Source organism: Euleptes europaea, chromosome 9 (genome assembly GCF_029931775.1).
Source record: "Euleptes europaea isolate rEulEur1 chromosome 9, rEulEur1.hap1, whole genome shotgun sequence".
NCBI lineage: Eukaryota > Metazoa > Chordata > Lepidosauria > Squamata > Sphaerodactylidae > Euleptes > Euleptes europaea.
The window spans coordinates 18635245-18661977 of NC_079320.1; the positions used below are offsets into that span (position 1 = coordinate 18635245).

General features: G+C 43.6%; 1 protein-coding gene across 3 annotated transcripts in view; it reads left to right on the forward strand.

Moving 5' to 3' along the window:
- Nucleotides 1-26733, forward strand: part of GRID2 (glutamate ionotropic receptor delta type subunit 2) — a 984243-nt gene that overhangs the window by 751847 nt on the left and 205663 nt on the right. For all 3 annotated transcript variants that reach the window (XM_056855266.1, XM_056855267.1, XM_056855268.1), the window contains exon 10: nt 19053-19250. In XM_056855266.1, the coding sequence (XP_056711244.1) occupies nt 19053-19250 (198 nt within the window). The remainder of the gene's footprint in view (nt 1-19052; nt 19251-26733) is intronic.

Here is a 26733-nt window from a genome sequence, read left to right on the forward strand (position 1 = left end):
ATTGTCCTGCAAAAAGTAACAAAGGTAATGTGCTAACCATTGTCCTGTAAGTATCAAGATAATGTGCTAATGAGGGTGTGGTATATTAATATGGAACCATTGTATCCTGAAGTGATCTGTTAATGTGTGAAATCCAAAGCTAATCTGCACGGTTATTGTTGACTGTAGTCTTTGTTAGTCTGGAAGTTTTCAAGACAGGAATCCAAGCCTTATTCATTCTTAAACTCTCTTCTTTTCTGTTAAAGTTGTGCTGATGCTTATGAATTTCAATGGCTTCTCTGTGCAATCTGACAAAATAGTTAGTAGAATTGTCCAGTCTTTCAGTGTCTTGGAATAAGACCCTGTGTCCTGTTTGTGTCAGTCCATGTTCAGCCACTGCTGATTTCTCATTAGCACATTATCTTGATACTTACAGGACAATGGTTAGCACATTACCTTTGTTACTTTTTGCAGGACAATGATTCAGCTCAAACCCAACCCCTTTCTGACTATATATTACTCTTCCTACACACTTGACACTGAGAGACACTGTCCTTCAGTGTTACTCCTCTGAAGATGCCTGCCACAGCTGCTGGCGAAACGTCAGGAAAGAAAATATCAAGACCACGGTTACACAGCCCGGATAACCTACGAGAACCAATGAACTCTAACCGTAAAAGCCTTCGACAATAATCAGATCTTTTGTTTACTGGCAATGACAGACTATTACCAGACATTACCGGGTGTAGTGAAACCATACCTCCAACTCCTATTTGAGGTAAAAATATCTCCCTGTTTGCCCTGGCAAATTGTGAGCGTTTTTCCTTGGATCCAAAACATGAGACCTGTACTTGCATGTACAGTTTTCCTTTGCTTTCTTTGTGAGAAACGCTGGTCGTTACTCATCTCCACACAGCTACCTTTCTTTGGACCTTGCTCACCAGATTGGTAAATATAGTTTCCCCTGGGAACCTCTAATCCTTGAGTGCCCTCCACCTTTATTTTCCTAGTTCTTCAAAAACTTTGCTCATAAGTATAGCATGGTAATGGTAGTAGTAGTGAGGAGACCTTTCCACATTGTTAGCAGAATGAATATTTCCATTTCATTCATCCATCCATCCATCCATCCATTCTATCTCTGTCTCTCTATTTCCCTCCCTCCCTCCCTCCCTCAATAAATGAAGCCAGTGAGCAGCAACTTTCTAGTTGAGCAAACTTTACTTCTCTGCCAGGCACGAAAGGTTTTCAATTGATCAACATGACCTGACTAACTTCTAGTTAGCAGTAATAACTGTCAGTGACTTTAAACTGTTTTGCAGCTGACTGGCAGGATAGAAGCTTTCTCTTTTACCGAGAAATTTTCATTGTACAATGAGAGCTCAACAAGACAGTTTGTGTTCCAAAGAAGTGTTTCCTGCAATGCAAATGTATGTAAATGAATGTCATTGGTCATTGCCACTAAAGTATCATGAGAGACTACAAAATCTCATTTCTAAAATGAAATATTTGGCTGCCTGTCACTATAAATCTGATTAAGAAAATAAAAATATATTTGTTATATTATGAAAAATAACCTATGACGTAGAAATTACAAGTTTAATTTAAAAATGCTATTAGAGTTCTCAAGAGTCTAACAAAACCAGGCAATATCAGGCTACTGGCACCACATCTCAAAAATGTTAAAACTTAAAAGTACAGCATTAAGACATATGTTCAGGGAATCAACCACCTGTTGGTGCATTTTTTTTAAAAGGCAAGAAACAAAACAAAAATAGGCATAAAACCAATGTCATAATGGCATAAATTTTATTCCCAAGTGTGGTATGTCTCAAACAGATGTGAAAAATTGTGTATTATACCTTGTCCAGAAAGAACCCCTTCAAAGCAACCTGAGTTATTTGAACCAATAAACTGGAGAATTTCTGTCACATCTCTTAGCTGCCCTACTCTATATAGCTCCTCCTGTCCATGCCCTGTGTCCATTTCCTGCTTTTACAAACCAGGCCCCAATCCCTACACTAAGCTGGAGAGCCAGTGTGGTGTCGTGGTTAAGAGCAGTGGTTTGGAGCGGTGGACTCTGATCTGAAGAACCTGGTTTGATTCCACTCCTCCACATGAGCTGCGGAAGCTAATCTGGTGAACTGGATTTGTTTCTCCACATGAAGTCAGTTGGGTGACCTTGGGCTAGTTACACTTTCTCAGCCCTACCTACCTCATGGATTCTGTGGACTGCCAAAAAAACAAATCAGTGGGTTATAGAGCAAATCAAGCCTGAACTGACCCTAGAAGCTAAAATGACTAAACTGAGGTTATGGTATTTTGGTCACATCATGAGACGACAAGAGTCACTGGAAAAGACAGTCATGCTAGGAAAAGTTGAGGGCAGCAGGAAAAGAGGAAGACCCAACAAGAGATGGATTGACTCAATAAAGGAAGCCACTGCCTTCAATTTGCAAGATCTGAGCAAGGCTGTCAAAGACAGGACATTTTGGAAGACTTTCATTCATAGGGTCGCCATGAGTCGGAAGCGACTTGACGGCACTTAACACACACACACCTACCTCATAGGGTGTCTGTTGTGGGGAGGGGAAGGGCAGGTGATTGTAAGCCGGTTTGAGTCTTCCTTAAGTGGTAAAGAAAGTTAGCATATAAAAACCAACTCTTCTTTTTCTCCTTTTTTTCTGCCATCTTTGGCATAAGTGTGGTGGTGCAGACTGAGTGTGAGTTCTGGACATCTGCAGAGTAGAAGAACTGGTCTGAACTCAGTAGCCGACTTTTACGGATGAGAGGATGTTCCTTTTTTTTTTTTTCTACATTAGCTTAGCTCTGACTTGAGTGGCCCAAACTATCCCAACCTTGGAAGCTAAACTGGGTCTGCTGCAGTTAGTATTTTGATTGATGAACCCCATATAAATCTAGGGTTGCTATGGAGAGGTAGGCAATGGCAAACCACCTCTGAATGTCTCTTGCCTTGCAAACCCTATGGGGTTAACGTAAGTCAGCTGTGACTTTATGGTACTTTCCACCACCACCACATTAGGTTATTTTTTTGTAAATGGGTTTGGCTCCCCCAACTTTCTGTACTGGTTTTGTAGAGTTCATTGTATTATGAAAGCATGTTGAACATTTTGTACACAATATATACATGGCAATATATGTCACTTGTACATATAGGGATGCCCTGACCTGGATGGCCCAGGCTAGCCTAATCTTGTCAGCTCTCAGAAGCTGAGCAGTAGTTAGCATTTGATGGGAGACCACCAAGGAAATCCAAGGTTGCTACACAGCTGCCCACAGGGTCATCATACGTCAACTGTGACTTGATGGTACATTCCACCACCACCTTGCAGTTCCAAAGACTTAGGGCACAGAAGAGGAGGTGGCTATTTCATCCCATTCTTGCAGACCCCAACTTTCCCCCCTACACTATTCTTCAGCTCCTGCTGACCCCAAGAATAAGATTTTGGGAGGCTGAGCAGGCCACACTGGGAGGGGCAAGTGATCTGCTCTCTGAGGTCTGTAGATCATTGGACACAAGGCCATCTAATGTTGATTTAATGATGCACAGCTAACATGGGGGCAATTTGGGACAAGGGAACAGGAAATGGCAATGAAAATAATGAATTATGGCTTTGATTTGCACAAGAGCTATGCTAAACCGAAACAGGGCTTTCTTGATCAAAACAGCAAGGATGAGAAATCGTAATTCCTCACAAGTGGCCAGGCACAGTTTCTCAGACCTCATACCACATAGGGTAGCTATGAGGACATTTTAAGAAGGGCTTATATTGAATGAAACCCATGTATGTGTAACTCCATTTGGTCCTATTTGTCTCATGTTATCCTTGCCTTTCCCTCTATCTGAGTTTGAACTGAAAGCTCCTCTGAGTGGGCACATGTCTCTTCCTTATGTTGTACATAGATGAAATATAATGGCACTTTTGTGCATGGCAACACCATGCTAAATGTGAAATTTGCACTGCACTCCTAGGCACAGTTCCACCCTTCTAAGCCCATTACTTTCCGTCTAGACTTTAAGAAGAATTTTCTAACAGAGTGGTTCCTCAGTGGAACAGGCTTCCTCGGGAGGTGGTAAGCTCTCCTTCCCTGGAGGTTTTTAAGCAGAGGCTAGATGGACATCTGTCAGCAAGGCTGATTCTATGACCTTAGGCAGCTCATGAGAGGAGGGGCATCTTGGGCATCTTCTGGGCTTGGAGTAGGTGTCACTGGTGGTGTGGGGGGGGAGATAGTTGTGAATTTCCTGCATTGAGCAGGGGGTTGGACTAGATGACCCTGGCAGTCCCTTTCAGCTCTATGATTCTATTATTCTAATTTAGAAGGGCGTAACTCTGCTTACTGTTGGTTTGGGGAGATTTGGTCGCAAAGCTTTGCAGGAGAAAAAAATACTTTTTAAAACAACATAACAGAGTTGGGCTTGGAAAAGGACAGATATATCCAAGCAACCGAATGCTCTGCTTTCTGTACTTTTGTCTTGGTCACGTCCTCTGCATAAGGAAAGGCAGCTGGACAACTGTTTCCTAGCAAACCCCATGAAGAAAAATCTCTTCTGAAATGCTGGTAATTTACAGTGGCACTGATAAATGGGCTCATTTTATTGCTGGATGAATAAAATCATCCTGAGGATTGATGCATGACAGAAGCACTTGGCTATTTGCTATTCTTTGAAGTCACACCAGGCCTTGGATTGGAAGCTGTCACTAAATATGAAATACGCTTCACAAGATTCCTGGGAGGCAGTCGTTTTTAATTTAAAACAGATAACACACAGTAAGTAATAGGGGTTTGGCAACTGTTGGCATTTCTAAAAAATAATCATTCAGGTAATGCAATATCTAAACAGAACTAATTGCTTCCAGCGCAGGAGCTAGATGCAATTTAAACCATTTTTGGCTTTTGTACAGGTTGTTGAAAAAAGTAGGCTCTGATCAGTCACAGAATTCTGTGGATTGAACCTGGCAACTTGTGACCTGAAGCCAGGATGTGTCCTGGTTATATTTAAAATGTAGCAGTAGTAGTAGTAGTAGTAGCGGCAGCAGCAGCAGCAGCAGCAACAACCTCATGTACAGTGGGGAATCAAACCCAGTTCTCCAGAGTCCACCGCTCCAAACCACCACTCTTAACCACTACACCACGTTTCCTGGGCACAAAAGTTCTGGCCACTTTGGTGCAGGGCTGGTTACATCTAGATTAGATTACTGCAATGCATTCTATGTCGGGCTGCTCTTGAAAAGTATTCAGAAACTTCAATCGGTACAGAACATCCTCCAGGTTGCTAGTGGAGATCTCCCACTATTACTGTTGATCTCTGGACAACCAAGATGAGTTCCCCTGGAGAAAATGGCCACTTTGGAGGATGCACTCTTTGGCATTATACCCTTCTGAGGTCCCTCCCCTCCCCAAACCCAACCCTCCTGAGGCTCCATCTCCAAAATCTCCAAGCATTTCCTAACCCTGAGCTGGCAACCCTAAGTATAGCTGTACCACAGAAGGAGGTATCTCTTCCTCTTCATTTCACTGGGACTTGTGTTCACAGGCAAAGAGATCACATCCATAAGGCTGTCAAATTCAGGCTGGGAAATTTGTGGGCATTTGGGGTTTGAGCCTGAGAGAGTGAGGTTTGGGGAGGGGCGTGGGGCTTAATGCCATAGAATCCACCCTCCAAAGCCACCATTTTCTTCAGGGGAACTGATTTTCTCTCAGGGGAACTGATTTTCTCCAGGGGAAAATCTGTGAAACAAGCTTGCGTTTGAATATTTGTTTGTGCACATATGAGTCCCTGTTTTAAAAATAACTCCCAGGTAGGGCTGTTGAAAAAAAAAATTCAGTATAGTTCGGATTCGGCAGAATTCGGCCCGTCTCAATTCGGGATATGCTGAAGTCCGAACTCCCCCCGATTTGGATCCGTGAAATTCGGCATCTAGTTCGAGTTCGGGGGGAAATTTGGCCCAATAAAGTCATTAAAAATGTACTCGCGCCTTTCTGTGGCTCCGGGGGGGGGCATTTTTGGGGGTAGAGGTCTCAAACTTTCAGGGTAGCTTGAGGGGACGCTTCTTGCAAGAACCCCCAAGTTTTGTAAAGATTGGGTCAGGGGGTCCCGAGATATGGGGCCCGGAAGAGGCTGCCCCCCCAAAAAAATCGCCCACAGTGACAGGAATAAAGCCACTTAAAGCACATTGGCACTTTTCCGTGGCTGCAAGGGGTGCATTTTTGGGGGTGCAGCCCCCAAACTTTCAGCGTAGCTTCAGATGATGCTTCTTGCAAGAACCCCCAAGTTTTGTAAAGATGGGATCAAAGGATCCAGAGATATGGATTCCCCCCTTTTCCCTATTGGGATGAATGGGATCAGCAGATCCTATGCATCTAGAGAGCGGCAAATCCAAGGCAAAACCTCCCGTGTTAACCATTGCAATGCAAAGCAACACGCGAGCTACCATGGAAAGGAACAGAGGCGCACTAGGCTAGTTATAGCAAAAAGGAAAAAAGGAGCAGGTGACTTGGACCGTGAAAATGTATTGTGAAAGTCAGATTTTGCAAAAACATTTTTGAGTGAGCAGCAAAACAGACCGTGCAAAAAAACCCCCAGAGGTTGTATTTTCTGCCCTGCTTCTTCTTCTCATGGTGGAGGGATGCTCCCCCCTTATGCAAACGACCCCACCAAACTCAAGCAAGTCTCACCAGAACTACCCCCACCTCTCCAACCAATACGGCGCCGCGGTGCACCCCCCAAATGGGGAAAAAATCCAAGACGCAGGGGATCTCACGCAAGCCGCCCCATTGCACTCAACCCCAGGCTAGAGGCAAAAACAGCGAAAAACACCAAGGAGGAGGCTCGACACCAAGGGTGCCCAGCGGAGAGAGACTCGCTAGCCGCCGCACAGACTCAACTTTAAACTTAACTTTAAAAGCAGTACACACACTCCCACAGAAGTGAGCGGTCACACACCCCTTTGCAGAATGGGCGAAAGCCTCCTTTGGCTTCCCCTCCCCACAGAAACTGCCCCCCCACAGACTCTGCTCCCCCCCCCCACATACACACGGAAAAAATTATAGATTAAAGCCCCAAAAGGGGTCTTAAACTGTGGATGTCTTCTGTTCCATCAGGAGGGACTGGGTAATCCAATACGATTCCATTTAAGCACAGGAGGTTTTGCCTTGATTTGCCTCTCTCTAGATGCATAGGATCGGCTGATCCCATTCATCCCAATAGAGAAAAGGGGGGGACCCATATCTCTGGACCCCCTGATCCCATCTTTACAAAACTTGGGGGTTCTTGCAAGAAGCCTCATATGAGGCTACGCTGAAAGTTTGGGGGCTGCACCCCAAAAAATGCACCCCCTGCAGCCACGGAAAGGAGTGATTGTGCACACGCACCCCCCCATGGGGATTTCTCTCTCACACAAACAGATACTCTCTCTTTCTCTCCCCGGGCCACGCAGCAGCTGGGCTCACGTGCTCAATTGCGACTGATTGGCCAGAAGAAGACCCTGCTTGGCCACCGATTGGCCGCAGGAGAATGCTGCTTACTAACTGACGGTTATGCTGCTGTGCCGAACCCCGAATTTGCCGAATTTATTCGCTGAACACCCCGAACTTGCCGAATTCGGCTCCCCGGTTTCCAGCCTTTTTAGAGTTTGGTTCCATCCGAACTAAAAAACGCTGAATCGGGGGAAATTCGGCTGTTTTTTGGTTTGGGCCGAACCGAATCGACAGCCCTACTCCCAGGCTTTAGGAATAAATATTTTCCAGTTGTTTCAAACTTTAAAATTGTTGCCATCAAGCAACAGCCAGTTCTTTTAATGCACATCAACCAAATACCAAGGGGAAATTGAAAAGCAGAATAGAAGAAAAGGCTTGGGACTTGATAAACTGCTGAAATGTGCCTTATGCAGTATTTACTGTTATGGAAAAGTGTCATTTATTTCTGTAAGAAATTGTACTTTGTTGTTGTGTTATATCTTTAAAAAAATAAGTGGTCTTTAAAGAATTAAATAAAGGACAGTTAAGGTTTTCTAAAAAACAAATGTGGAACAGATAACATCCTATAGAAAAAGTTTTGATTGTTTGTTTGCTGGCATCTAATGTTTACTGTGGCTGCATTCAAACATCACATCAAGTTGACATTAGATAAGATTTATTATTGCGGCATTAGCCAGGAAAGATACAAATCTTATCAATAAAACCCATTACATGATAAAATAATCTATTTGTAAAAAAATACAGATAAAATGTTATCAATTAAAATTACCCTTATTCGCACTAGTCACCTTTTCCGAACGGATTGTCAAGTTGACATTATCCCTGAATGGGTACCATCCAGGGCTATACTAAGCCGCCTTCCCTCCAACTGGTCTTAACTCCCTTCCAAAGGAGAAGGAGGAAGGCTCAGCAGCAATAGTACCCAGGGCAAGAGAACTGTATATTACTGATAAGACAAGGACCCTTGAAGAACCGTTGGCCTGTCTTGCCTTCAACAAGCTGCCTCAGGGAAAGTTTTCTTACTTTCTTTAGTGGAGGAGTATGAAGGAAAAGTTCTTTACGACCACCAAATCCCCACAAGAAGTTTCTTGAAAGGAGTCTTTTGTAGTATGTTTAGGGACACTGTTACATTTGGCAGAGTCCCCCATGATGACCCTTAGGACATTGAGCTCTTTCAGACAGAACTGGCAGAATGATTCAGAAAGTGGCAAGTGCAGCCAAGAAAAACATCAACAGTAAGTTCAGACAGAATTAGGTCGGAAACTCATTAGGAGCTGAAGATGAAACCAGCGGATCTTCCCTGGATGGTAATGGAAAAAGAAGCCAGAGACATTTATCATTCTCGTGTTCTGGCCTTACCTTGTCTGACAGCTGGCCCGTAGCCTCGGTCCACAGCTTTCTGCTGGCCTCTGCTGACCAACTGTTGGTGGAGAAGGCCTGAAGACACACGGTGCAACTAACTTGCTAAAGCTAAGAAGGTCTGGTCAGTGCCAGATTAGAACTCCAATGTACACTGCCTTGAGCCCAATGATGCAAGTAAGGCAGGCTGTAAATACGAATAAGAAAAAACAGAAATGTTATATTGGTGTTTTTTTTGTAGCATTTAGACATTTTATTACCCAATCAGGAATGGTCTTTTAAATGATTTCTTTTCTTTTACCATGGGTAATACCGTGGGTAGTGAGAAAGGTTCCGTAATGAGAATATTAAATGTTTCAGTTAAATTTTAGCCATTGATTTCAACATCAAGGTAATGCATTTTGTTGTTCAATTCAAAATAACAAGCTGCTGTGCTGTTCTTCACCCAAGTGTAAACGATGGGAATGTGGTCAATAAAACAATCAAGAAAATGAAGTGGTGGTGCCTCAAGATTTTTTCTGAAAACTTGTGATGAGGAAAGTCCAGAATGATTAACGTTTACATTTGGGAGTCTACATTTGTGCAATCCTGAAGGGGGGAGAGAGTGCTCTTAGGAGCCGGTGTAGGGCCACTTACGCTGCTCCCCCCGCCCCCCCCCCCCCAGGACTGTGGCAGCAGCGTGGCCTTCGGACGCCAGTGTGACCTCCCAGGTGTTCTGGGGGGCGGAGCTGCCATTAGGCAGCTTCCTAACCCCGTTTGCACTGAGAACGCCCCTTAACGCAGCGACGTTGCTGCACCACCATTTTTGAAGGCACAGCATCACTATTTGCCTCCCCCCCCTCCATTTTAGGGTCCTTTTTGTTTTTAAACCCCCTTTCCCCCCTTGAAGCAGCCGGGAAACCTCTGTGAAGGTACAGCAGTAGGGTTGCCAGGTACCTCTTTGCCACCGGCAGATTTTTGGGGCGGAGCCTGAAAAGGGCGGGGTTTGGGGAGGGGAGGGACTTCAATGCCATAGAGTCCAATTGCCAAAGCGGCCATTTTCTCCAGGTGAACTGATCTCTATCGGCTGGAGATCAGTTGTAATAGCAGGAAAGCTCCAGCTACTACCTGGAGGTTGGCAACCCTATGCAGTGGCAGCACTGCAGCCACACCACCCCCATCCGCTGTGGTTCCCAGGATTGCTCTATAAGACTTGGACAAGTCAAAAAGAGATTATTGTGCATACAAGCAAGAACATAATACCTACAGCCATTGACAGCATTACCATGCCTTTTGTAATGTAGGATAGGTTGATCTTCAATAATCAAAACACAAATCTCTAATAGTATACCTCAGGATGGTTTAAAAACTCTCTCAAAGATGGCTTGAAGAAGAAAATTCTGCTATGATTCCAGAGGACAACTGGCTCTGGGCTTTGACTAGTCTTCAAAGACATTTGGCAGAAAACTTCTGGAATGTTCTCTGAACATGCCTTTATCATATGGACAAGACTCGCAGGTGCCTTAGGGCCAAACTAGATGTGATAGGGTCAGACAGGGTCAGACCCAGAGAAGATGACACCATTTTAGAGCCTAACATGGGTGAATACTGTGACGGACCGATCCTGTTCAGGGCTGCAGGTGGGTGGAACCAGGTGCTTATTCCCCCCCCACACACACACACACATGGTGTTTTTAATGTGCTGAAACAGCCACAGGGGTGACAAAAGCACCTGGTCTCACCGTGCAATAGTAGACTATAAAACAGTGATGGCGTCTTCAGGTCCAACGTGGGGACACCATCACAGCTTGATTGGCCCTTAGACAATTATTTGTTTGCATTATTTTCTAATTCTGCTGCCAGTACTACTGCTAGGGTTGCCAGGTCCCTCTTTGCCACCAGCAGGAGATTTTTGGGATGGAGCCTGATGAGGGCGGCGGTTTGGGGAGGGGAGGGACTTCAGTGCCATTGAATCAAAATTGCCAAAGCTGCCTTTTTCTCCAGGTGAACTGATCTCTATCGGCTGGAGATCAGTTGAAATAGCAGGAGATCTCCAGCTAGTACCTGGAGGTTGGCAACCCAAATTATACCCCATGGATAGGGTTGCCAGGTCCCTCTTCACCACCGGCAGGAGGTTTTGGGGTGGAGTCTGAGGAGGGTGGGGTTTGGGGAGGGAAGGGACTTCAATGCCATAGAGTCTAATTGCCAAAGCAGCCATATTCTCCAGGTGAACTGATCTCTAACGGCTGGAGATTAGTTATAATAGCAGGAGATCTCCAGCTAGTACCTAGCGGTTGGCAACTCTAACTGCTGCATTGTTTACTGGATGTCTTATGCTGTCTAACTGAATTGTTTTCCATAATCCACTTCAAGTCTCTGTGAGAAAGATGGGCTATAAATAAAGTAAAATTTTTAAAAGTTGCCTTAATAACATTGGGCCATTGGTTGATCTCTCTCTGTATTAGCTACTCTTCTTAAGAGTCTCAGTTAGAGAAATGTCTTCTCCAGACCTGCAACCCCAAATCCTTTAACTTGGTCTACCAGGGATTGGGCCGGAGACTTTCTGCATTCTAGGCTTATGCCCTGCCACTGTCTCCTGCATTTAAAAATGGTGTGCAAACACTCTGTGACCCTCCTCAGTACATACTCTATACTGCAATAGCTATTTCTTGTCATCCTCAAGGAAATAAAAGATGGGCCTAGTGGCATCATTCAGTTCTCAGAGCTCACTAACTCTTGGCGAACTTGAAAGGCGGAGAGGACACACCCTCAAAATTAATGCAAGTTTGCATAGCCAGGGGTATTTTTAAAAGACGTTTTTTAAAACAAATGCCTCCTTTTGGAACGGTTGCCAAGGTACCAGCGCAGAGCATAATGAGGTTTCACAAGCTTCTCTTCTGCCTGCCCCTGTAGAGGAGGGCAGAATGCTGAATAGCTGCTTGCGCAGTGAAATGTGGAAGGGAAGCTCCTGGTGGAGGCAGTCCAAGGGAATGTGCCTGTTGTGACATCAGAAGGACAGTGGTGGCCCTTCTAGTACATGCATTCTTTGTCATCTTCCAGCCATAGAGAATATTGAGGTGCATTGGCTAGGCAGGGAAATAATAAGGCAAAAATGTGATCTTTTCTTTCTTTTGGAAGTGGAGCAAATGAGATTAAAATTTTGCTTTGGGGGAGGAGTTAATTTGGGGTGATTTGGATGGGTCTGTGTAGTTTGCTTGTGAAATGAGGGTTCTAATAAATTGCTTGGTTTGGGGGGGGTGGCTCAGACCCCTGAAATCTGCCTTGCACATAGTTTGTGTCAAGTCTCTTGTCTCCCTATTTTCATCAGTGGCTAGCTGGATACCTCCGAAAACTTCAAAAGCAGGGCATTAGGGCTATAGCGTTCCTCTTTGTTTCTTTTTCATTATCTCCTGTGTTCAAACAAAAGAGAGAGAGAGAGTGTGTGCATATGTGTTATATATGAGTATATGAGCCCGGTCTGTGATTGTTAGAGAGAAGGAAATAGGCAACTGACAAAGAATTACCAACCTCCAGGCAGCATCTGGAGATCTCTCGGAATTACAACCCATCTCCAAGCATCAAAGATCAATTCCCTTGGAGAAAATGTAGGAAATAGGATGCTGCATCTTTGATCTTATCCAGCTTCTCATGTTTTGTACTTATGTTGTGTCTCTCCTAGCAGAAATGAAAATGAGACCTAAATTCCTCTCCTGAGTTCCGCTGAAAGGATTAAAGTATCAATATTAAAATATCATATCCCTGTATGATCATAAAAGTATAAAGGGTAGGCACTGAGGTCATTGTATATGCTTGGTGAATGTTAACAGGCAGTTTAATTACCTGAACTTGTCGCTTCTTTCGATGGCAGAGTATAAGGTCATGTTTTTGCCGATCAAACCTTCCTGTGTGCTCGGGACCCCTGCGGTTTCCATTTCCATTTCTCACCAATCAACATATTGTCTTGTGCTCTTTTATCTAACTTTGGTCATCTTTCTAGGAGATGCTTCCGTTATTAAACCAAGTCAGCCCCCACAACAAAATAACTGTTAGGTGAGATTATTATTTTTAAAGAGAGGACTCAGTGTTTGTACAATAAGCAGGAGGGGGTTATTTTGAAAAAGTTGGATCCTGCTCCAGCAACACCTGATGTGTTATGGCAACACTCTGTGTGTGTGTGTGTGTGTTAGGGTTGCCAACCTCCAGGTACTAGCTGGAGATCTCCTGCTATTACAACTGATCTCCAGCTAATAGAGATCAGTTCACCTGGAGAAAACGGTCGCTTTGGTTATTGGACTTGATGGCATTGAAGCCCCTTCCCTCCCCAAACCCCACCCTCCTCAGGCTTCACCCCCAAAACCTCCCGCTGGCGGCAAAGAGGTACCTGGCAACCCTATCAATAGTTAAAATCCTGTGTGTGTGTGTGTGTGTAAAGAGCCTTCAAGTCACAGCTGACTTATAACAACCCCTAGTGGGGTTTTTTTAAGCAGAGGTGGTTTGCCATTGCCTTCCTCTTAAGAGTCTTCCTTGGAGGTCTCCCTTCCAAGTACCAACCCAGCTTAGTTTCTGATATATGTTGAGATCAGGCTATTCTATACCATTCCTCATCCCATGGCCACACTGACTAGTAGGTAATGGGTGCTTTGGATGGGATGGTAAGGTATTAGAACTGGAGCTCAGTCGGTTTCACTGCCAGATAGGCAGTTGCCAATGGGGGGAGAGGGGAAGAATATTCTGTGGGTTTTTCCAGTCAATAAAAAATGGGGTCTACTAGCACGTAAGGACCAAGAAAAGAAGACTGTCCTTCACAACAATAACTTCAGTTGGGTAGCTGTGTTAGTCTGCAGTACAAGAGCAAGATTTTAGTCCAGTAGCACCTTAGAGACCAACAAAAATTTCCAGGGCATAAACTTTTGAGAGTCAAAGCTCCCTTCGCAACAATTACATCCAAAAGCCATGGTGCCTTTTGAAACTGTAGGAGTTAGCAAACATGAATTGAAGAAAGAATAGTTTAAGGCTATTGTAGTTACTGCAAAGATGTGTCCCTAGCTTTCCATAATTTTGATCATAGCTATTCTTGTCAAATTTTACGGGGAGGTACTTATGCAAACACATGGGGTTTAGTGGTTTGGAGCTGTGGTTTAGAGCAGTGATCTGGAGAACCAGGCTTGATTCCCCACTCCTCCACATGAGCAGTGGAGGCTAATCTGGTGAACTGGATTTTCCCCCCACTCCTACAGACAAAGCCAGCTGGGTGACCTTGGGCTAGTCACAGGTCTCTTAGAGCTCTCTCAGCCTCAGCTACCTCACAGGGTGTCTGTTGTGGGGAGGGGAAAGGAAGGTGATTGCAAGCTGGTTTGAGTGTTCCTTAAGTGGTAGGGAAAGTCGGCATATAAAAACCAACTCTTCTTCTTCTTTGCTTTTTCATTTGTTTGCATATGCACATCTCGCTTCTAACATTGAAAAGACATGTATCGTAAGACTGCACCTTACATGAGCTGAGAGCAAGTTGTGAAGTATCTTCCCGTTTAACCTCTCCTCTTCTGTCAAGGAACTCCTGTGCTTTGCACACTATTGCTATGCTAGAGGAAACTGGTTTACAGTAAACAGCTTGCAGTGGTTTACCTAGAGGGATTGTGGCTCAGTGGGGAGAAGCAGCTGTGGCTCATTGGTAGAATTGCTTTGAATGCAGAGGGTTTCAGGTTGAATTCCTGGCATCTCCACCTGAAGGATCCAGTAATGGTGGTGGTGGAAAATGCTGTGAAGTCACAGATGACTTATGGTGGCTCTGGAGGGTTTTCAAGGCAATGGACATTCAGAGGTGGTTTTCCATTGCCTGCCTCTGTGTAGCAACCCTGGACTTCCTTGGTAGTCTTCCATCCAAGTTCTCACCAGAGCCAACCCTGCTTGGCTTCCATGATCTGAAGAGATCAAGCTAGCATAAGCCATCCAGGTCAGGGTGATCAAATAATAGGCAACATGAAAGACCTCTACCTGAGACCCTAGAAAGCTGCTTCCAGTCAGAGTAGGCAATACCGACTTTGATAGACCAGTAATCTGACACACTATAAAGCATGTGTTCATGTGTAGAGATAGCCTAGTGGGGGAGAGGTCAGATTAGAGCCTGATGAAGAACCGCAGGGTTCCGCTTTGCCTCCGGGGGTTTGGCATGATGAAAACACTGGCCATTTTCCTTAATGGCTGAAGGACCCTTTTGAAAATGCCTATTCTATTCTAAACAGCTTCTACAGAGCTCTCATCCTCGAGGGCTTTTTTTTATTTTTTATTTTTTTGCTACCACCAATCTCCAGATATTTCTGGCAGGGAAAGAGAGGGTGGTAACTCCTGTGGTTCCTCAGCAGGGTGCCAGTAAAAGAAGATCAGCAGAAATCATTTCTTCACATTCCCTATAATTTGATGAGAGTGCTTGTGCAACTGTTTAGCAATCTCATGTTACCCTAACTGAACTCATACCCTCAAGTAATGAAGTGTCAGAATATTCTTTTGGTTTGCTATTGCCTTAGAAAAATTCACTGCTCAGCTGTCTCTCTCAATCCTCTTTCTTTCATGCATGATTTTGCTAGCCGTATCCAGCTCTGACCACTTTTTATTCTGATAATTGTCAAACCTGTGAGATAGAAATAAAATAATTGCCCTTTTATCTCCAGGAGAATAACGAAAATGTGCTTGGGTTTTGATTTGGTCTGCATATGTGACAGAGAAGTAAATCCTTCACTCAGCAGGGACTAAACCAGTGGAGAACCAGTGTGGTGTAGCAGTATGGCACGAGTATCTGAGAGACCCAGGTTTGAATCTCCACTGGTACCATGGAAGCTCGCCGGGTGACCTTGGGCCAGTCCCACTTTCTCAGCCTAAACTACCTGACAAGGTTGTTGTGAGAATAAAATGTAAGAGAGGTGAATGATGTAAGCCGCTTTGGGTCCCCAGTGGGAAGAAAGGTGGGGCATAAATTAATTAATTAAGTAATAATAATAAATGTTCTGTAGGCTTGCAGGTTGTGAAGACAGTATAGTTGACAAAATCAAGTGGCAAATCTTTTTCCTGAGAGCTTTTCAAATATTACAGCTGTCATGCAGAAATGGTTTCTCCATGGCTTGCCCATGTTGCTGCTGTGGTAACTAGTGCCATGGGAGTGGAACGACCCTTACCCATTGATGATTCAGCTGCTCCCAGCCTTTCTACAACTGCATGTGAATCGCCCACTTGATTGATCCCACCTACTTGGTGCTGGCCTTTTATATGTTTTTCCTTCTTCCATAATATCTAGAAGTCATGGGCACCTGGTAGGGTTGCCAGCTCCGGGTTGGGAAATACCTGGAGATTTTTGGGGTGGAGCCTGAGGAGGGTGGGGTTTGAGAGGGACTTCAATGCCATAGGCTCCAATTGCCAAAGCAACCATTTTCTCCAGGTGTATTGATCTCTATCAGCTAGAGATCACTTGTAATAGTGGGAGATCTCCAGCTAGTACCTGGAGGATGGCAACCCTAGCACCTGGTCATGTTGATGGGCAGTACATTTAAGATGGACATGATAAAGTACTTGTTCACTGAAAGAGTAATGAACTTGTGGGATTCACTGCCAAAAGGTGTGCTGATGGCCACTAATTTAGTTGGCTTTATAAGGGGATTAGCCGAATTCATGGAGGACAGAGCTACTTGTTCACAATGACTAAATAGAGCCTCCTTGTTCAGAGTCATTAACACCAATGCTGGGGGGGGGGGACAATAGTAGCTTTGGCCTCCATGCCATGTTTACATGCCTATTAGGAGCATATCATGGCCACTGTAAGAAATATGATGCTGGACTAGATGGACCATTTACTCTGAGCCAGTCTGGCTGTCCTTATGTTACCAGGTATGGGAATGAAGCCACAGGACTCTCATACTGCTGCTTCTGGTTGCATAATTGAATGCCCTCTAAAAAAAATCCCATTCTGCCTGTAAAAAGCTACCACATTAATAGAAAACAGGGCTGAGCCTGTTTCCTAAAAAGTACATTTTCTAAATGCAGGGACCGTTCCATGGCAGTACATTCAAACATGTGTCATGTGTTGAGCACGGAAAACAGAATCATTAGCAAGTTATCTCCTGCTACTTTTAGATTTGTTTTCAAGATGGGGTGAGGACCTTTCCATAGATTTATTCCTGTGTAGATTTATTCAAGTCTGAGCGGGACTACAGAATGAATGACTTAAACATTAAGATTAATTGTCTGAGAACACGCCTGGAAGGATGCAACATAGTACCAGAACAAAACAAAGAACTAGGAGGCCTCGGTGCCTAGCCCTACAATCAGCTTTCACTTATCCTATGAACCTGCTGCTTATGATGGCCAATGGGATCAGAATGCCTGCTGTCATCGTTTCTTCTGAAATACGCATGACTATATCCTTTCAGAGATGAACAGCACATCAGGGTTTAGCGTGGTTTTCTAGCCATGTGGACATCTGTGAGGCTATGGGTATCCTGAAGGTTTTTGTGTCTTAAATCCAGTTAAGTAAAGCAAAGAGAAAGGCAGTCTGCAGCAAACAAGAACTATTTCTTGATCCTGTTCAGACCAGCAGACAAACCTGACCAAGACCCTGGGACTATCCCCTGATCTTCTTTGGGTTCTTGCTACCTGGAGGCTTTCATGGCTGATTTCTTTGCAGTCCCCTTCATTGGCCAGAGCTGGATAATACTATCCCTCAGGTTACCAGCTGAAGATTCATGTGAGTCTTGCTTCCACAAAGGATTGCATCTTGTCATGTACAGGAATATGACACGTTGAATCAGCCTGAGACCAGAGAAGATTCCATTGTGATATCTTACATACGTTTTGGATCAGTAGAAGCTCTTTGCTCAGGTTTCTGGAAGCCATTCCCAACTTCTTCACCTTTCAGCTTTTTACATGGCTTAATAAAAGCTGAGAACGAGCTGCAGAATTGGTAGGCTGTAAACGATCTTGTAAATCAAATGAGCAATTAGCAGTCATTTTTTAACTGACTGAATGCAAATTCTGAATTATGACCCACTATTATCTAATAACCCAACAAGTGATGTGAATAAATCCTTCCTAATACAAAAATTACCAACTCTTGAAATACCCCCCTTCTAAACTGATTTGTAACATTGTGTATAATTTACTTAGGGAAAAACTACAGGATCGTGTGTGTGTGTGTGTGTGTGTGTGTGTGTGCATGAGAGAGAGAGAGAGAGTGAGAGAGAGAGAGAACATGAGCCCATATTTATTCCAGCAGCTCAGATTTATTATTATATAGGAAATTTGACATCTTAATGGTCAGTGCTAAGAATCCACAAATTGTTTTTATTTAATGAGCAGGCAGCTTTTTCAACCGCTTCATATCTTAGATCTTTTACATTCCTTTTTGGTCCGATCAGTGAGAAAAAAGTAAAGGCTTGATTTAATTATCTCCCTTTCAATTTCTTAGTAACTATTTTTCAAAATAAACAGTATTGGGTGACTACCTCAGGGGATTAATTTAATGGATAACATATAGGTGTGGCTATTCAAGTGTTGATATTAAATCTCCTTGTCTAAATTGTGTTATAGAATCTAGCATGGTTTTACCCAGAATTTGAACATGATAGAATCTGAGCTTGGTATTAGAAACTTGCCCTGACCAGATGATCCAGACTATCCCAATCTCATCAGATCTCAGTAGCTAAGCAGTGTCAGCCCTGATTAGTACTTGGTTAGGAGACCACTATGGAAATCCATGTTTGCTACACAGAAGCAGGCAATCGCAAACCACCTATGTTCACCTCTTGCCTTGTAAACCCTATAGAGTCACCATAGGTCAGCTGTGATTCGACGGTGCTTTACAAAGCAAGTTATGTGCCTCTTGAAGTAGACTGTAATGTACAAGAACTTATGCCACGTGACACATTACACAGCTGATATGGAATTGATAAAATACTGTGATCATTTCAGTTTTGAAGACGGAGAATGCTTGTTCTGTGAACTTATGCTGAGCGCCTTTAAATTTTTCTACCTGTCAGAATACAGCAGCTGTTCCTTTGCCAAATGGCAGCAAAATTATAGTTTAGGATTGCAAACTTGCATTGACCAACATTTAGAGCAAATCCAAGGCAGATGGGAAAAGTCTAAGGTAACACATAATGCAGAAAACATTGTTTTAAGGACTTTAGATTCAATTCAGACTGTGATGAATCCTTATATTACAAATCCAGGTGTGTGTTATTTTCTTTCCTGTGTAGGAAGAGCCATTCGTGATGGTTTCAGAAAATGTTTTGGGGAAACCAAAGAAATACCAAGGCTTTTCGATTGATGTCTTAGAATCTTTATCTACGTACCTTGGCTTCACATATGAAATTTATGTAGCGCCAGATCACAAATATGGACGCCCCCTGGAGAATGGGAGCTGGAATGGATTGATAGGAGAATTAGTGTTTAAGGTAAGGCTGTTACTACCTATTGTCTTAACACTGGGGATGTTTGAAGCTGTCAGTCTTTTTGTTGGTTTTTTGTTCATCCTTCTCTTTTTTCTTTTTCTCCGAATCCAAGTTTGGCTTTCCCACCAAATATCAGGTTACTCTTTTATACTTATCCTGTATTACATACATACATACATTCATACATACATACATACATATAACCTTTATTGGCATAGATAGTTATGGTCATGAGATCAGAAATAACAGGTGTTTCATAAAAATTACAATCAATTAATATTCAGGATTGAACCTTAACCTTAACCACTTCCACCAAAAACTCTGCTACCTTCACCGTAACCTCAGGCATGAAGTCATTCAGCAGGAATTGACATATGGTTGTTCTGTAAGGGGCCATCAATTTGCTAATTAAAGGTAATATAATATTTTTTTGCGGGGTTCCTTATGTAAATGACAATCTAGGATAATGTGTTGTAAGGAATCTGGCTGGCCCATTCCACATGGACATAGTCTCTTGTTAAAGGGAGTTTTTGTAAATCTCCCATAAAGAACCTTGGATGGGAAAGCGTTAAAACGAGCTAACATAAAAGCTCTCCATTGGAGGGGTTCCTCCAGTGTATGGAAATATTGCTGTATCTTTCCAGGCAATGTCAGCAAAGCCATTTTAAGAGGGGAACATACTGGCGGATTGAGTGGACATATTTTCTGGTATTCATGGTCTAAGAGCCGTTGCTTAATTATATAGAATGCTGTTTTTTTCCATCTAGCATTAGTAATTCGTCCAAATTAATTCCGATTTGGTTAAGCTTAGCTAAAATTGTGGAGAACCAGCTCGCCCTATAGGAGTCCCTCAATAGATAGATAATTAGGTATTTCAAGTTAGCTCTATAATGGATTTTAATCCAATACTTGAAAGTCAGTATCCAGGCTCTCGTCACTAATAGATTGTGGCCTATTTCCAGAGATATAGTTGAGTACGAAACACATTTGAGGATTCCTAATATTTGTCTTATAAAGTTCTCCTGGAGGTTCTCTATGGTATTCTTAAAAGCCCCTATCCAAATTGGGGTACTATAAAGGATTTGGCCACATATTTTGAGGTCAAGAATTTTGATAGCCGCAATGACATTATCCTGTATTGTTTTACAGCTATACTTCTTTATCTATCTTCTAATTTACAATCATTAATTAAATACTGGCCACTCTTTCTAAATCCTCAGGATAATAAAAGAATGAAAATCAGCCTGCAGAGCCAGCAGCCAACTGGGAGCAGTTGCGGGGGGGGGGGAGGCATGACAACACATATATTTCAAAAACTCTGAAACACAGGAATCAACACTAATGTGTATTTCTCTGTCAAAGTTTGTCTGCAAGTTGAACATGATTGACAGCCACTATGTCATCCCTAAACTTAAGAAGGACAAAAGTCTGAATTGAACCAATGAGTTGGCAAATTCAAACATTTGTCCTCCCTTCGTTCTTTTATGAAAAAATCAAGTTTGGCTCCTTCCAATTTTAGACAGTTGTTTTATATTTTTTATATGGTTGTTTTTATGCCTATCAAAATTCAAATTATTGATAATGTATGGGAAGAACAAAAAAACATTCTGTGTATTTATTCACCTTTTTGTTTTTCCCTCCTACATGGTAAAAATTAGGCACAACTAGATCCCTCTGAAATTTCTGGGGCTTAAGCAATTAAAATAAAGCCTTTGTGTGCCATTAATTTTAGTAGGAAATTCTGCATCCCTAAGAAAACTATGCCTTGGATCAGGGCTGCATTGCTGGACAAGAAGAGGGGTTCCCACTTTCTGTGTGCCATTTTCCTGTGAACCATTGGCTTCCCAAGTGTTCTCTTTGCTCCCGTAGGGGGAAAAGGACAGATACCCAGATTGTCTTTTTCTTCTCCTAAAATGAATAGCAGCTAGAAGAAACCAATCTGTTTCATGGGAACTGCATAAGTAGAGTTGCCAATCTCCAGGTACTAGCTGGAGATTTCCTGCTATTACAACTGATCTCCAGCCGATAAAGATCAGTTCACCTGGAGAAAATGGCCGCTTGGACCATTGGACTCTATGGCATTGAAGTCCCTTCTCAGGAGGAGGGACCCCGCCCTCCTCAGGCTCTGCCCCAAAACCTCCCGCCAGTGGCAAAGAGGAACCTGGCAACCCTATGCATAAGGGTTAAATATCCTCTGTTCCAGCTGTAAATATTCCTGCAGTGGCTCAAATTCCCCCATCCCTGCTGCTTTTTAACATTAAATGTAACCATGAGGAGGTACGCTTCCAGACCTCCCACATAATAAATGGCATCCAACCTGCTTTTTCATGCATTCTCACCCAATTTTCCTCCTTATTACAACCCCATCCCACTTGGCTTTTGTCCATGGAGGTCCTCTAATCCCAGTCATATTTTTGGTAATTAAAGGGGACCCTTCTCCTCCCTTTTTCAGCTGAAAAAAGGCTGATTGGATCCAATGTGTATTTTGTCCCTGATGCTTAAACTGACTTTTGTGATTCTTTACTCTGCGGTTCTTTTTTAAAACTCACAGGTCATTTATGCAGGGTCGATTCTGCTCCTCTCTCAATGCTGGTTTTTTAAATCCGACCTTTAAAATGGCTATTCACAGTCCTGATGCAAGAGGAGAAAGTCAAACAAATTTCACCATCCCCCACTCACCTGCTCCTTCGTTTGCATAACCATTAGCAATAGTCGTTTGCATAACTAATCCACGGCTGGCATTCTGCATGCTTCCTTCAATGAATGCTTCAATGTGGGGGTGGAGCAAATATAAAAAGTTGTGTTAAAGGGGCTCTTAAGAAATGCGAAGCAGGTATACGCCGACTTCGCAGTGACGTCTGGAATGACGGTTCAGTGTGAAGAAATAAAAAAAATATGCAGGGCACTTCAGCCTGGAACACACTGCTAATTACCAAGCATAAACGGCCAAAGCAACCTGTGCAGACTGTCTGGGTATGGAGGACACAGGCTGCTTAACATTTTTTCCACAGTTCTTTTTTTCCCTCCAAGTTGCCATTTTTTCACATGCAGTGGAAACTGTATGACCCTGTACAATCTTTTTCCATGCAGCTAAAAAAAAGCGGCTGGGAGTGGTGGTTTTGGCCTGAAAGGGGACTAGAGAGCAGAGAGTTAAATAGCCTTCATCTATTCTGACTCATCTTGCCCAGGCTGCTTTGAGTTAAACAATCACCAAACTCCTTATAACATGTAGTTTGAGCCTTGCTTGGTAGAAGAAGAGGCCAACTCCAGTTGGGAAATTCCTGGAGATTTTGGGGTGGAGCCTGGGGAGGGTGGGGCTTGGGTAGGGGAGGGACTTCAATGGGACTTCTACTTCTTGTAACATGTAGTTTGAGCCTTGCTTGGTAGCAATTCCTGGTGAAATCAGAGGCTCTGGCTGACAAGGAAATATGTTTGGGATCAGGATAACTGGTGTATGAGCTCTGCCATCTGCTTTGCCAGCTTCTTGCAGAAAGTGCCATGTTAGCCTGCAGGAAGGGTATTTGCTCTCTATGTGGACAGTTCACACAATCCAGATTTAGTGCCCCTAACTGTGAAAACACAAGATGGAAGCTGAAGAACTATTTGGCACACGCCACATACTTGTATTTTTTCCCCACTGAGACAATGGCTCACATTGCCAAGATCTACATTATGAGCAAGGGGGGGAAGGTAGAATAGAGAGTGAGCAGAGATGCCAAACATTGCCTCCAGGGCCAGGAATCTTCAGGGTGGCAATGGCCACCGTCTGTGCCCAGTAGTTTTCAGAAATCACCACAGGAGGAAGTACTGTGGGACAAAATTAAACTCTTTTAAACAAAGTTAATGGGTGAAAACGCATGGTCGCTTTAGCCTCCTTCATTCCCTGTTTCAGCCAGGATTCAGCCAGGATCAAATGCATGCGTTTCACCCAATGTGATCCATTAGCATGGTTCTCGAGCCAGTGATCTCATGTAAAGGTGTGCCCATTTGGGGAGTCGCTAGTTACTATGCACAGTGAACATCACTGTGGTTGGTTGTGCATTGAGCCAGAGAGATGTGCTTACCAAGACCCTCGTGCCTCCCTTGCAACACAAAGACAAATATATTTGGCCTGGGAGTGGGACTGCAGTCCCCAGTCACACTGGCTTGTGCTAAACAACCAGCCTGTGAGTAAGCAAGGCAAACCATTCTTGAAAAATGATGGTATGGCCTTAATGACTAACATATTACATAAATAATGCACAACACTTAGGGAGAAATATTGATAACCATGAATAATAAATGAGCTATACGATCAACGGAAAATGTTTTATTGATGGCGCAATGACATTTACGTTATGGAGATGTGTGAATTGAGTATGTACGCTCTAATCTGTAATTAATAAACCATCCTCCTCTAATTAATTCTGCATTAAATGTTTACTACCCTAAATAAATTAAACAAAATAAGCGTAATGTATTCACTGCTCCATTCCCATTAGATCCAGAGCATATTTTACCTCCCCTGGTCTTAATCCGTGCAAAATTCAAAGCTCATGTCAGTGAATGTGGTCATAATTTGGAATAGATAAACAGGTTCTAAGGGAATCAGCCAACATGGGAACTAGGGATGTGTATATTAAAAATATCCTTTTAATATGTTGGAAAATTGGGAAGGGTATGAATATTGTTTTAATAAAATATGGCAAGTATTGTTATCATTCTGGAAAATCATTCCAGAAATATCACAACTATACTCCCAGTATTGTGTTAAAACTAACTATGCCCTTCCTGAGTCTCCACTGTGGAAATTAACATGGGGGAGGGAGGGCTCCAGCTGATTGGTGGCACACTGGAACAAATGATCTTAGGCAAGTACTTAAAGAAGGACGGGGCAGAGAAGAACTCTCTAAGAAGACAATTCCATAGTTAAATTGTGGAACTCCCTGCTCCAGGATGTGGTGATGGCTGCCAACTTGGAAGGTTTTAAAAGGCTACTAGTAAAATGGCTACTAGTAAAAATGGATACTAGTCATGATACCTATTCTCTCCAGGATTAGAGGAGCATGCCTATTATATTAGGTGCTTTGGAACCCAGGCAGGATAATGCTGCTGCAGTCATCTTGTTTGTGGGCTTCCTAGAGGCATCTGGTTGGCCACTGTATGAACAGACTGCTGGACTTGATGGACCTGGGTCTGATCCAGCATGGCTTTTCTTATGTTCTTATGTTTATGTTCATATTCTTGGTCCTGCCCATCTGATAACAGGAGAACATGAAGCAGGGCTTTTTCCAGACAGCTTTAACCTTATGGGGTAGGTACCTCTAGAACAAGGCAGGTTTTGAAGTACCCTGATCCTAGGGTAGCCAACAGCAGTTGGGAAATCCTGGAGATTTGGGCGTGGAACCTGGGGATGGTGGGACTTGGGGAGGGGAGGGACTTCAGTGGCATTTTATTCCACAGAGTCCATCCTCCAAAACAGCCATTTTCTCCAGGAGAATTGGAGCTGTGTTTCTGGGAGATCTTCAAGCCCCACCTGGAGTCTGGCAGTCATACCTGCTCCCCAACTATTTAGAATTTCAAAGGTAAAAACCTTTGATTTGGGTCTGTAAAACACTCAAAATGCTGAAGTCTTTCTCTGATATATTTTGATGAGGCCTGTCAGCGGCATGTTGCTTCACTTGAACTCTTGCTTCTTGGGTGCTTTAGCACCAAACCCCATTCACCTGTACCATGGTATGAAGTATTCTTTATCTGTTGATACACTTAACAGCAACTCTTCTTGTTCAGGCCCCTGTCCTCTTGTTCTGTTTCCATGTCTCATTCAAGACAACACAGAACCACCAGGCAAGTTGCCAGCACAGATTCCTCTCATGCGGAGTGCAAGCTGTTCCTGAGAAGGGCCTTCTGTCTTATTTATTATGCGCTTAGCTGTGCTCCCTGTCAGCACTGGACCACAGGCACCCAAAGCAGCCCCAAACTGAGTACCTGCAGGATCAGGGTCTGGTACTGCTAGGGAGCTGCGGGAACTGCTAGCTAAAGACTCATGGCATTGTATAGAAAGAACAGAAGAGTTGTTCTCTAGCTGGAGTAGTACCAAAGTACCTGTTCAAGGAGTCTCAGAGTTGCCAATGTCCAGGAGGGGCCTGAAGTCCTCCTGCAATTACAACTGATCCCCAGATGACAGAGTCAGTTCCTTTGGAGAATATGGCGCTTTGGAGGGAGGGCTCCGTGGCATTACTGAGCTCCCTCCCCACGCACTGCTCCCCAAATCTCCAGAAATTTCCCAAGCTGGAGTTGGCAAGCCTAAGTCTAAAAGTAAGAGGCAAAGAAAGAAAGACAGATAGAAAGGTCTGGATGTTGGTGCAGGAAGAAACTGCTAGGCAAGGCCAGAACCAGCTGTTGCACTGGTAGAAGCTTAGACCTAAACTGGAAGTATTTATGGCCAGGCCATGGAGACCCGATGGACGAGAGAAAGAGTGAAGCCATTCTAGAGCTTTGTGCAGATAGTATTGCTTTCTTACACTCTCGCCTATATTAACTATGTCAGCACACACAGGAGATTCCTGGTTGAAATCATGACCGACCTTGCGATAGCCACAGTTTTGCAGACCAGTTTGGGACAGGGATTTGCGCTAAGGTTTCAAGATTGGCACCCAAGACCATAGCCAGTTCCAAGGTGCATATTCCGTAGATATTCCGTAGGTGCACATTCTATAGATTGTCTTTTGGGATGCCATCCATGAGCCTGCATGGATCTGAGCATTTGAGGTTCGGCTGAGACATCAAATTACGCCTGCACACAAATGTCGTGGGAAATCGTCGCATTTGCATGATGGGCTGCTGAAAGCACCTCACTGAGGAGGTGTGTCACATCTCAAAGGTGCCACTGCGGGAGCTGTATCACAGGAGGTGGCAGTTGCTATGGCAAGTACAAATGTTCTGCATTAAAATAGAGCAGAGCTTTGTGCGATGCACCTGCGTGGCATATTCTCTGAGGCGTGTGAGAACTCCCACCTTCCACAGTTCCCAGTGAGACTTGGATTACCCTCCTCTTGTTTGTTTAGAATTCAAGCTGGGAGTATTCCTCGGGTGGTTGGCTTATTAAAATTATCCCATTTTTTATCACAATCAGAAATAACCAACTATTCAGGAATTAAAAAGAGAGCTTGTGTTGAGTGGAGCTGTGACTCTGGCTTTTCTCATTTCTCCTGTAGCCTGGCCTGTTCTTCTTGGTCGCCAGCCTCTCTGTTGGTTTCTCGTTGCTGCTCTAAGGGGCAGCAGTGACATATGCAAATAACAGGCATCAGTTTGACTGGAACTGAGTACATCAGTTAAAAAAACAAAAGCCATGCTCAGAAACAGACACATAAATATTGCCTCTTCCCTTCTGTGAAACAGAAAACTGGAAGTTATGATTTTTCCCCATTTTCAGAAGATGATATGTGCTTTTACGACCACAAAGTTAACTCTGCTCATGAGGGCGGATTGCTTGGTTGAGCAGGTC